The 16753-nt window shown below is 32.6% G+C and overlaps 2 protein-coding genes across 2 annotated transcripts in view; one reads left to right on the top strand and one right to left on the bottom strand.

Moving 5' to 3' along the window:
- Window positions 1-6090: 6090 nt before the first annotated feature.
- Window positions 6091-10341, bottom strand: LOC106106533. Its single transcript, XM_013287132.1, has 7 exons — window positions 10248-10341; window positions 8830-10125; window positions 8603-8756; window positions 7873-8134; window positions 7471-7594; window positions 7202-7362; window positions 6091-6383 (listed from the first exon to the last, which is right to left on the bottom strand). Exons 1-7 carry the CDS (start codon window positions 10306-10308, stop codon window positions 6162-6164), a joined length of 2280 nt encoding a protein of 759 aa, XP_013142586.1. The 5' UTR covers window positions 10309-10341; the 3' UTR covers window positions 6091-6161.
- An 815-nt stretch (window positions 10342-11156) lies between these two features.
- LOC106106436 (probable basic-leucine zipper transcription factor J) overlaps window positions 11157-16753 on the top strand; it is an 8206-nt gene continuing 2609 nt past the window's right edge. Inside the window, exons 1-9 of the mRNA XM_013287015.1 lie at window positions 11157-11356; window positions 11435-13135; window positions 13655-13854; window positions 14291-14582; window positions 14826-15022; window positions 15237-15368; window positions 15823-15971; window positions 16268-16369; window positions 16707-16748. Of these exons, the coding sequence (XP_013142469.1) occupies window positions 11260-11356; window positions 11435-13135; window positions 13655-13854; window positions 14291-14582; window positions 14826-15022; window positions 15237-15368; window positions 15823-15971; window positions 16268-16369; window positions 16707-16748 (2912 nt within the window). The 5' untranslated portion in view covers window positions 11157-11259. The remainder of the gene's footprint in view (window positions 11357-11434; window positions 13136-13654; window positions 13855-14290; window positions 14583-14825; window positions 15023-15236; window positions 15369-15822; window positions 15972-16267; window positions 16370-16706; window positions 16749-16753) is intronic.

Below are 16753 nucleotides of genomic sequence, written 5' to 3' on the forward strand. Positions count from 1 at the left end.
TGATATACGAATATAGTAAAAATTAATTATACAAGATTTTAATAGAAGTATAAATTGCGATAGGTGTCCAGCGCCGAATCACTTTTGCATAAGTGTTCTCATCCCTTTTGTGCTATTTGAGAAAAACAGAGATAGAGATATTGGTTTAGGCAGTGTCTCGGAAGTTAAAACAAACAATTAAATGTATTAAAAAAGATCTGAGTTACTGCGTTTTCCATTCGATACACCCTCAGTATAATTTAAAAGTTTTATATGAACTAGTAAATGTGATATAAAAGCAATAAGGTAAGAAGCAACACTTGTACCTCTGAAATCTCATTTTTATTTAACTTCTGTGGCGCGAGTTCGACTTACGTTTGAATCGCAAACTTCGATCATAGGGAAAAACTTTTATCACTTCCGAAGTTTTCTTCGAAAACTCCCACTTCGTAGATACTTTATTTAGATATAGACAGAAGTGGCTACAGCAATATTGCTTCTTTTTAATTATGAGTAGCGATCGCCATGACTTCACACGAGCAGGTGACATCCCAGATTTTGTTTTTTTTTTAAGAAAATTTATTAGTGAATTAATAAAATTAAAAACCATTGACTCACTTAAATCAATCAAAAATAATAAAATAGTGCTTCTCAATTATGTCATTAAATTAAAAAAAAACTTTTAAGATAAGAAAGGATTTTTTGTTGCAGTTTTGTTCGTATATCATAGAGAGTAATCAATAATTTATGTAATTTTTATGTTAATTCCGCTTGAATAGGTCGTATAAAATAGTTTGTAACTACTATAAAACAAGTTGGAATGTCATAATAACAGAGTCGTCCACTAATATAAAGCCGGGCAACGTTTGGGGACGTTCTGAAATATTAAACTGACATAAAGCAAAGCTTTATAGTTGGAACTTTGCCTTCAAGGGTTTGGAGCTGGACCATAAAATAAGTAAATTAGAATATGTGTTAAATGGCGCACTAAATGTGAAGTTAAAGTAAATAACGTCGTTAACAACCGTTCAATTATAAATAGAACTAGCGATCAGTATAGTTTTACCTGGGCGAAAAAGAATTTATGTATGTCTTGATTTCTCTGTGATAGCTATACCCTCCGCGTTGTCGTAAAACATAGCTAATGTTAATCAGTGGTAATGTATATTTGTAGTGAAAGAATTTCGAAATTGGTCCCGTAGTTTCGGGGCCTATTCAATGCAAACTAACAATGAAATTTTTATAATATCTAGGATACATAAACACTTGACTTAGTGTTAAGTATATCCAAAAATATAACGAATAAAAGCTTAGTATAATATTTGAGGAGTTGGAAAAGATTTAGACATTATGTCAAAATATTAGGTTCAGCCATTACTTTGGTTCATAAATCATTACAGTAGATATTTTTAATTCAAGGTGTTAAGGTCATACCTAGGTTTAGTTAATTTACTAAAACAGTTTCATATTCATCACATAGATAGATAAAGCCTTCATTCGCTAACATATTTGTCACATGCAGTATTAATCCAAACACATCATTCTTGTTTGTAAACATCGACAAAGGGTAGCCCAAATACATTTCGTTGAGCTTAGAATATCTAATCAAAACTTTGCTACTAACATTTCAACTTATCAAGTAAACGTCTCTACCAGATGCTGCAAATATGCTAAAATTAACCATAAAATATTCAATCTTACTTTGTACATACATATCCATAGATTTAAAACACAGAATATATATTTAATATAACGAAACAAGCGCGACGAGCGTCGGTGGCTCAGTGGTTTGAACACTTGACTTGTAATCTACAGGTCTTGGGTTCGAATCCCGCCATGTACCAATGTGATTTTCGATTTTTCGAATTTTCATATGTACATAATTTACCCGATGTTCTTACGGTGAAGGAAAACATCGTGATGCAACCTGCACCTATCGGCGAAGAAATTCAAATTCAACCAACCCGCACTTGGCCAGCGTGGTTGACTATGGCCTAGTCACCCCGTGTTAGGGTAGGCTCCGAGCCCCTCGGTGGGGACGTGTAGTGAGCTGGTGATGATGAACGAAACAAAAGTATTTAATTTGTAAGGAAAACACTTGTATAAAAGTTAACCTTCCATTGAGTTAATACGCGGGTGAACATTAAATTTGTAAGCCATGACAATTAAAATGATGCGTACAAACATTCTCTCCGCACATTTACGGCGAAACACATTCGCCATAAGAACAAAGGCGTGGAAGTCATAATTATTCCGCCGTAAGTGGAAACATAATGTAAGCTCGAGTTACCTTTTACTCCACGCCGAGGGGAAAATAAGCATTAACAATATTTTTAAATTCTAGAATAGCAAGGAATTTCTCCATTGCCTATATTATAATTTCAAGCTAAGTAAGAATTGGAAGTTATGTTACCAGTTTTTGTATTATTAATAAAGAAATAATGTTATTTCAACGTACTAGACAAAATTTCATTTAAATAAATTTGTACCGAATCACGTCTTTACTTAATTCAGCGACTAATTTGAAATGCTATATTATTTAACTGTTTCGAATTTTAATTTTAGCTTCAGCTTTATAGTTTGAAGAGTAAAACACACTCAAGAGTGAAGATAAAGTTACCGACTGCGATGTACAAACTTCGGAAAGAGATTTCGTGAAACTTTTAAATGTTCAAATGAATATTTCATAGTTTTTTATTTTTACTAAATGTTCTATTTTACCTTGCAGTAAATTATACAGTTTATACTTATAAGAATTAATAATAATCATAATAGTAAACTATTCAAATATTCTGATTAATATTAAATAACAAATATAAAGATATTTCAAACCTCATATAGAATTATATTTTTCTCACAAAGTAGTTTCCTGTTAACCTGTCTTTTATTACAACCATTATAAAGCACAAAATCTAAGTCTATTTTCATTAAACACATCGAAACTAAAGGCAGGTTTACTAACTTAGTTAACAGTTGAAAACTCGACCTCGAAGATCTAATTACGAACGACGCGGAAACGTGTATGCCGATCTTATTTGTTTAACAAAACAACTTTATTTAGACAATAATCAGGGAAGTGACAAGTTAAAACCCTTTCTTAGTATGTCACAAATGTGACAAGGGATAAGCCTGTTGTTGTACACAGCGCAGCAGCACAAGACCAACAAAGACAATCCTAATGGGAGATATTAATAGTGTTTAAGGTACAGAAATGACTTACAAGTAGAAAAGTGTGCTCAAAAAGGGAAATTTAAAAAGTTATTTTGCAGAATCTGCCTAAAAATAAATATCTAAATTAAATTAGGTCCCTAATCCACACATTTGGGTATTAAATAAACATAAACGAATGGAAAATTTATAGCTTAGGTCCCTTTAGTTTATTTAGTCCTACGTAGGTTTAAAGTTTTGTGAATAATTACGTAACTTTTCCCAATTAAAACTGAAAATATTACAAACTGAAGGACTCTGTAGAATAACTTCGCACTTTAAGCTAGTTCACTTTCGAAAATCCTAAAATTCGAAGCGTCCAGTTCGAGTGTTAAAAATCGTTCGTGTTTTAATTCCAAAATAATATTAAGGGGGAAAATAGCATCAGTCGAAGCAATTTATTTCTGAGATATACATAAAAATCAACAAAACATGTTTTTTAAAAAGATCCATAATTATGATTAGTAAATAACACAAAATAAAGAGTTGCGTTTAATTACTTCTTGATCACATTCTTACAAATGTTACAAATGCGAAAGCTTAGATGGATGAATGTTTGTTAGAGTTTGTAGCCTAAACGACTAAAATATTGTTGAAATATGATATAGATGTAGAGGATAGACTGGAGGAATACATAAGCTAGTCTTTTGTTTTTTTTAATTCCACGCGGACGGAGTCGCGGTCAAAAGCTAATAAGCAAAAAGAGGAACAGTGTATGTAAGTTATCTAGAATAGGGTATATTATTTGTCAAATTTTATATAAACGTATGTTGTTATTTCAATTAATTATAGCTTTGAAGTTTGTACTTGTTAACGATTTATAGCTTAAAGTTATAAAACAAAAGCTATAAAAATGGAATAACACGTTATAAGGTATAACAAAAATGATCGTTATAAAACGTCAAACAGACAGCTTTTGAACCGTAATTGGATTGAATAAGTTCAACCAACGAGGTCCTTAAAACTGTTCCATTTTAAATTTTAATTGCGCAAACTTATGTAATTATTTTCAAAACCCCGCAGACCAAAATTAATTAGAAACTTGTTATTGTTAAAGTTACTTGTTTTTATTTAATATGTACATTTAAAGTACTTTTATTTACAAATAACATATTGCGAGGTTTACTTAAGTTCTAGAATTTACAAATTTGCGATAAAATATTCAGACTGGATAATTTATAAAGACTGACCTGTGGTATAATTATCTTTGGGCATTCCAAAGGAGTGCCCTATACACAAAAACAATCGTGCAAACGTTACCAAATTTCAGTATATGAGGCCTCGTAAAGTAGAGAAATTATTGAGCCGCCTACCAGCATAACGGTAACAAGGAAGCAATAGCATTCTCTCTTTACTTAATTCGACTGATTATTTCTATCTGAAAGATACGTAAGCACTTATTTTTGTATAGAGACTGTACTCGTGTGGTACAGATGTTACATCGATGGAAACTTACGGGTCTTTGTTAACTTCTTGTCACCTTCAGTTTCCAAAGCATTCTGAAAGTAGGTCGAAAATAAAAGAGGCCGATTAATACGTGTGTTAAGTAGGTCGAATAGTGAGCTTTTACGTGGATTACTTTTGTCAACATCAGTACTATGCAGTTAACTCAATGTCGTTTAGAAAATAAATAACCAATGAGAAGTACTAAACTGCTTCTGTTTCTATTCTTTTAACATCCTGACTTCAATGTGAAATAGCTAATCAGTAATGAAAAATTAATTCATGTCTTGTAACTTATAATTAAATAGTAATATTCCTTGTACGACAACAAAGAATATTATTTATTTATTCCGACTCGGTCTACTAAGACTATCTAATTTGTACATAAAAACATAATAAGGTACTCGCTAATTTTTCCCTTTAATTAGATTGTCTTAAAACTTAAAGTACCTTTAACTTTAGGAAAAGTAATGATTTCATTAATAAAGATGTTTTGTTATGAAAGTATAATTCTTTACGCAATCACTGAATGTTAGGGCCACCTGCTCACAATTGTGTTCAATGTTCAGAAATCAACCTTATTAAGATTTTGTATTTTAAACTTAAGATAATTAACAAGCAAAGCAAAATTTTAACTGCCGACGTCTTATTAAGTCTTAATTAAAATGGAGCAGTCAATTTCACCGTCTCGCCATTATTAACAGAGGGCTAATATCTGATTTACGCTTTATCCAAATTATATTTTGCCCTTTTGTTTACCTTTAACAGAATAAGCCCGCTTCAACATTCAAGACGTCGAACACAATTACTTTAATGTTGAAATAATTAATATAAAATTAAAACATAATAGGAAACCTGAGCAATATATGAAAATAATTAAAACCTCCTAACACATTTTTTTATATGTGCATTTTATCTAATCTCGTTACCCTGACTCATCTAATATCAAATCAAATCTATGAAGATTTTTTATCACTATGTTATTTGTTATGAACACATTCTACAAGAAACACTCATCAAAGTTATCGATGTCTCATCAACAGAGTACGAATTGAAGGAGAAAACGTGAACCGACAAATTCTCAGATGTTTGCGACGAAATTTGCAAAAGGTATTTCTCTTCATTTTAATCAAACTTTGAACATGAATCCCGTCGAAATGTCTGTAAGCAATGAATCTAGGAAATGAAATCAGAAATATTGAGTCCATAATTGGTATTCCCAGTGTGGGGAAATGTTAATTAACGTAATCTCAGAAGGACGCCGGCATCGAGTTCATTTCAACTTGCGCCACTAATCCCGCTTACGTTCATTCAGGTTTGTTATTTTTTAATCTGAAGTTATAATCATTTATTGTTCAGACTGTTTATCAAAAAAAATATCAAAATATTGGGAACAGTTTGTAGGAAAATATTCGTCTGCAATTTTTAAAAACTATTGCAATTTTTATTTAAATGTCCACAAAGCAGCGATATATGTAAATATAAAATTTCCAAAATTTTAAGTGGTAATATTTCAAAAAGATCGAATCGAATTAATCTTCAAAGAAGAAATACCGTACGTGTTTGTTTGAAGAGTCAAAGAATTCGTTATGGGGTAAGTCTAGAGCTGAAAGTGCAGCTCCGAAGTAATGCCGGGTGAAATGCAGAGTATCACTGGGGCGTAGCAACAGCACCGCTTGTAAGTAATCGCGGATTGTACCAGTCAACTCACCGTTCTCAGATACATACCGCCCGCCTTCTGAAGTTCTTGTAGACTGGAATAGAATTAACTTTCATTTATGCTTTTCACTATTTATTATGTTAAGGAGAAAATTAGTACTGCTCTGTAGGATTGGCGCAACACTAGATTATGGGCATATATGTCCGTCCCTAGCTGACAGCTGTCAAATGTCATTAGACATATTGGAATAGCGCGCCATCTTGGCGGGATCTCTAGCTTTGAGTGTTTATATTAATTGTTTGAAAATTATAAATTTCTGTCTTTAATGATCCATTATCGGAGCGCATATAACAGTCATTTTTAGTGTTATTCCTATATTCATATTATAAGTTTAGCTAATATTAAGAAAGTCATAATCCCGAAATCACAGAACAAGAGTTTTTTCTTTCGCATTTATCAAAATCCGTTTTCTATGAATCTAGTGATTTCAATTTTATAAATATACGGGTAAAGCGATCCTGTCCATCCGACGTGTATTTATTCGAAACAAACAACGCGCGTGTGAAAACCCTGATTTACTTTACCGCTAAATGCAGCGGTCAGACATCAAGCATAGTTAACTAACCATAAACAAACTGAGTCATTAAACATTATTAATGAATATAGTACATTTAACAGAAATCAAAATCAGAAAGATAAAATAACAGAATTTATCTGTATAGTTTCTGCAGTAGAAACCCACGTTTGAACACCAGATAATGTAGCAATTTGAATATTTCTCAGACCAATATTTAGTCTCGTCTATTAGTCTATTCATATAAATCTTATTTTAACTCAGTTCAGAATTACTGAAGTATAGGGCATACCAGTACCCCTTTACTGTAGTAAATTGGATATTGCAGTTAACGTTACCTTAAAGTCTAGGTAATCCGATAACAATTGCAGGTCGGTTCGCCACGTCTCACGCAGCGGCTCGTGCCGTTCTATTTCGTCTTTCTCAGGAACGATCCGTAACAACGGATTTATATGTAGAATGTAACTGTTATTCGCCCACTCCTGGCTTACGATGTAACCTTTTAACATAAAACGGAAAGGGTACTGAATGGTTCTCTTTACGTTTATTATACCTTTACATTTAGTCTATTCAAAAGTACAGATGATTCAATGCAGAGAAATCTTACCCCTAAGTGACAGAACCAAAAGGGTTTGGTGAACGTAGCCGGAGGGTTCAATTATATGCCGTTCAACTTTCACCACAAAGAATGGTTTACCGTTAACAATCGCGTTACTCACTCCAAGGCAAACCTGAAATTATGAAAAACATATTAATTTATTTCCTTACTAATATGTTATTTTAAGTAGAATTGCATCATTTACACATTACAAGACATGAAATAGTATTTGTTAGGTTTATATTTCCAAAGCTAACGTCAACAAAATTTGGTTAAAGCCATCTTGAACTCAAAAACATAACAAACTCGTCCTTTACAATGTTTCTCGCATACGACCGGACATCTACTCTACTACCATACATATTAAGATAAACAAAGCAACACATAATAAGTCATAATATGTATACTTACATAAATACTTTCGCACACAACGCCGCCAATAAGAACGGTATCCGTTTTAATACAGCCTTTGTAACGAGTCAGACCCACATAACGCATAAGCACGATATTAGCGCCTTCCAACAAAAAGTTATGGGCTTCTTCAAAGGTATGATAAAACCGCTTTATTAAATGACGGTCGCCACATATACGAGTGACTTTATTGTAGTAACCGCTCTCGCAAATTGCCATATAATTTCGCTTCTCTTTAAATTTATCTCTACTCTGTATGTACCTAAGGAAATATTTTCCTATTTAAAAAATAACCTTCACTAGCCAGCACATTACTTTGGTTAGTACCTTCGATCTTAAGAATGTATGAACGAAGGTACCCCTCAAAAAAAGTGACATTCGATTAGCGACATCGATAGTAGAATCGATAAAATGCAGAGGAATGAATACGCCACAAGCACGTGATTTCTCGAATGGTTTTGTCAGTTGCATCCATTTTTGACTTTTCTTTAATCGAGTATTACTTTGTCTAAGAGTCTAATTACTTAGCACACATGTAATAATAGAAAAATCAATTCCTGGTACCAATTATTTTTTAAGCTACTATCAAATGTAAAGTTAGATTTTATCAAGAGAACTAATCTGTTAGTTAAATCCGAAAATTCGATATGTTGAATGATAAAAACATGCCAAGATACAATTTTATACAGGCATATTTAATACCTATTCGTAACTAGAACGTCATACTTACTCAGTTCTGTTTTCTTCCAGTGTGTGTAGCTTACAGTCTACGATGCTGACAATTTTTGAGCCTGTCTTCGCAGCTTCTCTAGATGAGTGTGAAACTACCTGAACCAGGAATTTACCTTTGTCCTCTCCGAGCGTCTCAACATTAATAGTTATACCTATAAAAATGGTGAATTAAAAAATAGAATTAATACGATCCCACAATAAATTATATGTCTAGAGGTTTGTTACCTCCAACAGCACTACAACAGTCGAGAGACAATTTTTTTGTCTTTCTCTTGTAACTTGGTATATTTGGTTTTTCACTATCGTCACTCTCGGCTTCTTTTTGTCCTTTCATATCAGTAATTACAAGTTTCTTCTCCTCTACCTCTCTATGCACAATTTTTTCATGTCTTCCATAACCATAACCGAAATATGTGTGTCGTGGATCAACATCATGACACCAGCGGTATCCATGCTTTCCAGCTCTTACTTTCTTTAGTTTCTTGACCTCGCTTTGATCGACACCATCACGCGGTTGTATGTAACAATCACACTCAACTTTTTTCTTACTTTGAGTGTCACATATGCAAGGTGCTGTACATTCACAAATACATGAACATTTACAATTCTCTGGATTTCCACATGTACAAACTCTAGTGGCCGGAAAACATGGACAAACGTTCTCCATGTTTTTAATACAAGAACAATCTTGAGGGTTTTGGCAAATCGAAGAACAAGTAATACCGCTTTTTCCTTCAGTTTTTTGATCACACACACATGTCATTTCCTCTTCTACCCCTGGTTCAGAGGGTTTACGCTTTTGGCAATCACAGGAAGATTTAGTTGTTCTGGTGGTCGATTCCTCAAGTGCGCTTTCGCCTGGTACTTCGGAAGGAACTGAAGAATCATACGTCTTGGGTTTATGTTTACAAATACAAACAGGCCGTGGAAATTTATCTCTGAGACAAATACATGGCTTATCAATTTTATCGCATTTGCAAATTAAACGACATTTGTCATCGATGCAGGTACATATCTCAGCGCTTTTGCAGGAACATTTGACATCTGGTTTTGTTTCATTGCAAACACATATGTTTTGCAATGCACCACACACGCATTCCGGTTTCTCTTCGGCGCCGCAAAGACAGGGTATTTCAACCAAACATTTACATCGACCTTGCTGATCAACCTCACAGCTGCAATTATCTTGGTGGACATCTCTTCGATTAATATGTGGCATACCATCTTTAATGATAAGACTGCTTTTACTATCTCTGGGAGGAACAGGTTTACTACAATCAGGGAAAAAATAGAAATGAAAATCGTTATCTTCGTCGCTAGAGTGTTTAGAAGCCTTCTCTTCAACAATTTCCTGTGGTTGCAAGAGCTTAATATCCTTAACCTTATCGGTTTCTTCACTGACCGAAGTTTCGGACGTGGAACATTCTGAATCCGATAAAATGTCATAAGATTTTCCCTCTGTGTGTCCACAACTTATTATTAGTGTTTCGCCAAAGCATAACTGCTGTTTTAAAGTATCATCTGAAACATTGTGTTTTATTTGAAACCACTCCTACATTTTTGTGATCAACACTTAAAAATCTTTATTTCGTTCGTGCCCTGTTACAGTTACAAATCTTGAGTATTTTTGAAGCGTTACTTACCAATATTGAAAGGAATTTGTTTAGATAATTCTATTAAAGATATCTCGGATTTTAAAGACATTTTTTGGTGTCAAATCTGACTTTTATCTTGATAACAATGACATTACATAAAATTGAAATTTGCTATTTTATTCTTTTTTATGCAACTCAGATATTTTTAAAAGGTTTAACATAAATAGGCTTTTTACTTACCCACGTTACAGATGGTCTTGGGCGGGATAATTAAAACAGTATAAAACGCTAGGTTACTCATATGTACTCAGATATAATCCTTTATGATTTTTGTCTCCTTTAAAAAAATGAGCGCATTATATTTACCAATCTAGATTTGTTTAAACATTGGTAATAAAGCTCTGTGTTAACTGGTATTGAAGGTAGAAACTAGTAAAACGTTTCTGTTAAATCATCGAATAGTTAGATCGGCTATAGAAATACATAGAATCAGTTCAGTGAGCAATCCAATTTCGTGCTAAAGGGGATTTTAAGCCTCTTAGGGGCTGTTACAAACAATACTGTATTTAACGTTCTAACGAACTTTCACTACAATGAGGAAACTAATGAATTCGTTAAGCTAAAATGCCTCAAAACCACTCTATAGATTATAAAAGTGGGTTTTATACTGGCGTAAAATAATTTAACCGGCAAATCGTGGATGCCTCAAGTTTGTACTGTGGCAAAAACACTTCTTTCTGACACTAAAATTATTCAATGTGAAAATAGCAGTCTTTGGATTTTGCCTAGGCAAATTACAAATGAGAGCCACTTCCACGACTTACCGTGGTGATAATAAGTATATTTAATAATATTCCTGCTATTTTAAATGCTTTATTTTTTACACATTACATTTTCTGTACTGTAATGTCACTGCTACTACTTTGTGTAGCTTGTAACATCCTGCGTAAAACGGAACGAGTCTGTCAGAGCAACTTGACAGATGATGTGGCCTAATGTTTGATTCTTGAGAAATTTTATGAATTCCATAGTTTAATACTTTATTAAATAAAATGCAAATATGATCGTTTTCCAATTTTATGTGTTTATGTTACTTGTATCTTTATTTCAATGTAGACTACCAGATAAAGTTTTATGTGTAAATGAAAAATGTAGCGGTAAGTTTTTTGGAAACATGACATTTCTAGTAAGAATAGATTGGGAAATATATGTTAAACATATTTAAATATTTTCAGAGCCCATATCGAAAGCTAAAACACTTCTAACATATAATAGCGGCGACCCAGATCTTATGTCATTTCGAGCTAATTCAGATGCTTTAGTGTATATGAAATCAGCTGGTAGCAATCCCGATTTGTGGTACGCGAAAATTAATGGTAAAACGGGATTCGTAAGCTCGAGGTTTTTAAGAGAATCAAAAATTATTGAAAGAAATCCAACATATTTAGTACCGATTGAGAAAAATGTTAAAGAAGATCTCCAACCAGATAAAGTGCAACAACCACATGAAGTATTTGAAGGGACAACCATTTTTACAACAGAAGCTACAAGTAATCAAGAGGAAAGTATTACAGAACAACCTGTACATGCAACCCCAGAAAATATACTTCCATTAAGTGCAGTTGAAACACAAAGTATTGATAGTGAAAATAATAATGATAACAATAATGACTCAATCCCAGCTGAAAATGATAGTACTGTTTCCGATTCTGTTAATACTGAAACAGTCACAGTTGTAGATAACAATCCAGATCTGCAGACTGATCAAGAAAATTCTGCAAGTAATAATGACAATAAAATAATAGAAAATATAGATCCTAATGTACAACTAAATAGCAATTCTGTAGAAAATATGTTACTGAATTCTGATACTCAAGGTAGTACTGCAGAAGGTGTAGATGTCAGTAATGAAATAACTACAGAAACTATTGATACTGTTAATATAGAGACCGAAGAAAACCCTGAATCTGCTAACATAAGCACAGAAATACCTGAAATAGTTCCATCAAGTCAGGAGCCTGAAGCTCCGAGTACAAGCAGTCCATCAAATAATGCTAACATAGAGCAAGCAGAACAAAATTATGATAATTTCAGTTCAGAAACGTTGAATACCGTTACTGAAAATTTCCCCTCGCAAGAACATGAAAGAGAGTCAAATGAAAACATATTAACTGATGCCAATACTGAAATACCAGTAGAAGATATTCCACAAACTTTACCTTCGAAAGATATACCAGAACACATTGAACAAAACATCCCTTCTGCAAATACCGAAAACATAGAAATTAACTCACCAGAAACTAAAGAAGATAATCTGCCGTTAGACAGTCACATTGAATCAACCGAGAAGCCTCCTGAAACTGAAATTCCTTCTAACATAGATAACTTTAATAATGTTCCTCAACAAGATATTCTGAATAATCAACAATATGCACAACCTTCTATACCATCAAATTTAGGTACAATACCTGCTGCCACAATTGAAGCTATTCATACATCAGATACTGCAGAAGTTGATTACACAACCCCACCAAATATTCCAACTACAGTAGAAACAACTGAACAAACTAATATTCCAACCGATGAAGTTATATCAACTTCTTCATCGGAGAATTCAGATAGTACCACAGAATCAAATACACCTCCAACTGAAAGTGCACCTCCAATTACAATTGAAGATCTGTACTCAATGTCAACTGAAAGTCCAGAACTAAATAATGACAATGCTGAAAGTATCATATCAGATATGTACTCAACAGTAGCAAGTTTATGGCCAACAACAACCGAGACTCCTCCACATTATGAAAGCTTATTTAATCCAGAAAATCCTCAACCGGAGACAGAAAAGGAGTTTTCTATAATGAAATACATAATTACTACTTATAATAATGTTATGGGGATTAATGAACAAACAAAGGCGATATTTGCTACTGCAGGTATGTTTTGTTATAGAATTCCAATGTCATAGAACTTGTTTTGTCCCTTTCTCTTTCTTTAAAACAACAGAAATTACAATATATTAATGCAGTTCAATTCTACAATTATATTAAGCAAATAAGTATAAGCATGGTTAAAATCAATAGATATGAGAGATTGTTTTACATATTTTAGTTGCTGATAATTTATTTATTGTCTATAATCCATTGCATAACATTTTACAGCCTTACAATATTAGTACAAATTTTGCTTATACTCAGTTTATTCCTAAGTTTAACTTTATACCATATTTATTTGTAAGACTGTAAATGTTTTAATTGATGATATATATATGTCTATTTTCAATAAGTCAGTCATTACAGTTTTATATAGGTAAACTTATTTAAATATGTTTGTTTAAAGTTGTAATTTCAATAAGTTAAATTACTGTACTATTGAAATAAAAAAGAACAAATCCAGATCAGATTTATTTTTTTAAGTTAAAATTTAATTTTATCATATGTAAAATTTGTTTACAGGTGAAACATGTTATACCGATGAATATTGTGATGGTGAAAGTTTCAGTCAGAAACACAGATTGTTAACATTCCTTTTAACTACCGCTGGCGCTGTCCTCTTATTTACTCTAGGATTTTATTATATTGAGAATAAAAGGCAAGATGGAAAACTTATTGGTACAATTAATTCACTACAAAGAGATCTCTTATTTAGCACAAAGGTAAATAAAGAAATATATCTAATTACCAGATTCAACAAATAATCCATAAGAGATTAATTTTTAAAATTTCATCCTCTGAAGAATTGTCAAATTATTCAAGTAGGGTTTGTATCCAAAATAATTATACCCTAAGATTAATGGCGTGAAAATATATAGCCTAAAGCGTGACGTAAGTGTAGGGCTTTTTATTAAAAAAATAACTATTCAAAAATATGCTGTGATTGCTGACATCTTAGGCAACAAAGAAATGTGTGTTTACGCTTCATTATAATAGTATAGAAGTATAGATTATTTATTTTCATAATAAAACAAAAATACAATTATATAGTTAATCTATTTGTTCCACAAATATTTTCACAGAGTAATGTATACTATTTTTAATAATAGATTTTTAATTATGAAAGCCAGCGTTTAATATAAAAGTTTTTAATTACAGGAGTGCGAGATCCTTAAAGAGGAACTTGCTACTACAAAGAATAAGTTAACTGGTATCGAAGACAATTCCTTCGGTATGGACGATATGGTGAAATCATTAAAAGAAGAGATTAATGAACTGAAGGCACAAAACGATAGATTACGAAATTCTTTAGACGACAATGAGAAACTGCTTCGAGTGTCGGAGAATACTGCCGGAGAGTTACAGAATACTTTGGGTGAAGTTGAAAATACTTTAAGTGAGCTTTTAGCTGAGAGAGATCATGCTGAAGAACAAATTACAGAGCTAAATGGTAAGTCTAGATAAAGATAATAATTAAGTTTTTTTTTTCAAGAAACATTAAAACCTCCATAGATTGGGGTAGACATTGAAGATGATTAAAACAATGGATTGATGTTTTTTGATAATGGTAACTATATTAAAAACCTGTTTAGTTTCCGATTCTATGGAAAAATTACTCAACTAAACCAAGAAACCAATAAATCTGTATTTTTCCATTTTATTTTTTAATATATTCATATGTATTACTTTACAGGAAAGATTCAAGCATTTGAAGAAGAATTAATATCAGTGAGTAGAGAAAGGGACAATTTCCAATTAAAATTTGTCTCAGCTGAAACATCACTTGAAGAATACAAAAAACAAAAGAAACAGTTTGAAGAAATGAATAAGAAATTGTCAGATGCTAACAACACTATTGAATTACAGAATCATGAAATTGAAGCTCTCAAGGTAATTATTATTTCATATATTTAAATAAATAAAATTCATTGACAAATTCTATATTGCTACATTTTTTATTGAAATCACTTGTGAAAAGAAACAAGTATACTTAACATGTTCTATATCAAAAAGTGTTGAAGTCTTCAACCAAATGTTAAAAACTAAAGTTTCTAAACACCTATAAAATACAGCTATATTTTAAGTATATTTTTCTAAATTTCAGGATGCTATAAAAGAGCTTAAGAGTGGAACATCTTCAGACGTGGACGCTGCCACATTGATAGACCACACAGAGATAAAAGCAAAGTTATCTAAAGCATTGGAGGAAAGACAGTCATACTTGAGTAAATATGAGGTAATTTTGTTCAATGAAAAATGTAATTCAAATTAGTGTTTTCAAAAATGTGTTTCTAAACTATTATTCTTATAAGAATAATTTAAAAACAACTTCAACTCCATACACACAAATGTCTATATTTTGATACATCCTTAGTAAACTGTCATATGTTTGAAATGCAAATTGTGCAAGACAATACGATATAGGATATTGTGGCACCTTTTTGACATTGACAGGATGGTGACTAAAGTTTTTTTTTTTGACAGGATTGAACTAAAGTTAACCTCTTTCTAAAGTTACTTACAAATTCACCAAGAAATTAGTATTTATCAAGTTAAATTAAAAATTTACAAGGTGGAAATTGCTAAATGTTGGCTTAAAATAGTCTACATAGGAGCTATCAAGTTTTTTTTTATTTTTGTTGTGACATATTTAGATTTAAAGAATAACTATAAGAAACATTTTCTTCCAGATAGAACATAATGAGAGGGTTCGTCTTGCAGAGGAGTTGAAGACGACTCAGGAGTCTTACAGCACATCCAGTCAGCAAGCTTCTGAGGCCCTCACCAGGCTGGAGGTGCTCGGCAAATACTTCCAGGAGCGGGAAAGTGAATTAATGAAGTAAGAACAATAACAACATAGACCCTATCTTAGTGTTAATTAGGTTGACAAGCCTATATTAGTGACTCCCTTAGTACAATTGTGTGTTTCATTCTCCACTAGCTTTCACCCGCGACTCCGTTTACGTGGAATAAAAAATACAAAAGTGAGTAGCCTGTGTTCTTCCAGACTATCCTCTACATCTGTACCAAATTTGATCGAAATCAGTTTAACCGTTTAGGCAATACAGTCTAACAAACATCCAGCCATCTAAACTTTCACATTTATAATAATAGTGTACTGTGAATTGTTTACAGGGAATTAAGTGCCAAAGAATCATTATGGTTGAGCAAACAAGGCGAGTCCGCAAGCACCGTGGAGAAAATTGAACTTCTTCAACAGGAGTTACAAAGGTTTAAGTAAGTAAATAAACTTGTACATACATATAGGTAGTAAATATTATGATTTAAGATCACTGTCATTTTCTCATAGAACATAGGCCATTTTTTTTAATTCCACGCGGACGGAGTCTCGGGTAAAAGCTTTCTTCTTAAAGTGCCATATTCTTTCGAAGTTCGTCGATCATAAGGGTAAAAGCTAGTAACAGATAAAATACTTATTAGAGAGAAATGCGACGCGTTAGACATTTGGTATATTCGTACAACATACTTTAGCAGAACAAATGGTCTTTTTCCTTTTTCAATTCTTCGCGGTCGGAGTCGCGGGCAGGCTAGTAACAGATATAATACTTACCAGAGAGAGATGCGACGCGCTGACGCTGGAGTTGGCGGAGGCGGAGTCGA

Source organism: Papilio polytes, unplaced genomic scaffold, assembly GCF_000836215.1.
Source record: "Papilio polytes unplaced genomic scaffold, Ppol_1.0 DF822178.1, whole genome shotgun sequence".
In the NCBI taxonomy this organism is placed as follows: domain Eukaryota; kingdom Metazoa; phylum Arthropoda; class Insecta; order Lepidoptera; family Papilionidae; genus Papilio; species Papilio polytes.

Excerpts from the sequence above, each read along its gene's own strand:
- LOC106106533 (XM_013287132.1), bottom strand. The coding sequence starts at position 10,308 with ATGTCTTTAAAATCCGAGATATCTTTAATAGAATTATCTAAACAAATT. Across the intron at positions 7,363-7,470 it reads TTTGGTTCTGTCACTTAGGG|GTTACATCGTAAGCCAGGAG; the intron begins GTAAGATTTCTC and ends TTATGTTAAAAG. Across the intron at positions 6,384-7,201 it reads CGGATTACCTAGACTTTAAG|TCTACAAGAACTTCAGAAGG; the intron begins GTAACGTTAACT and ends ATTCTATTCCAG.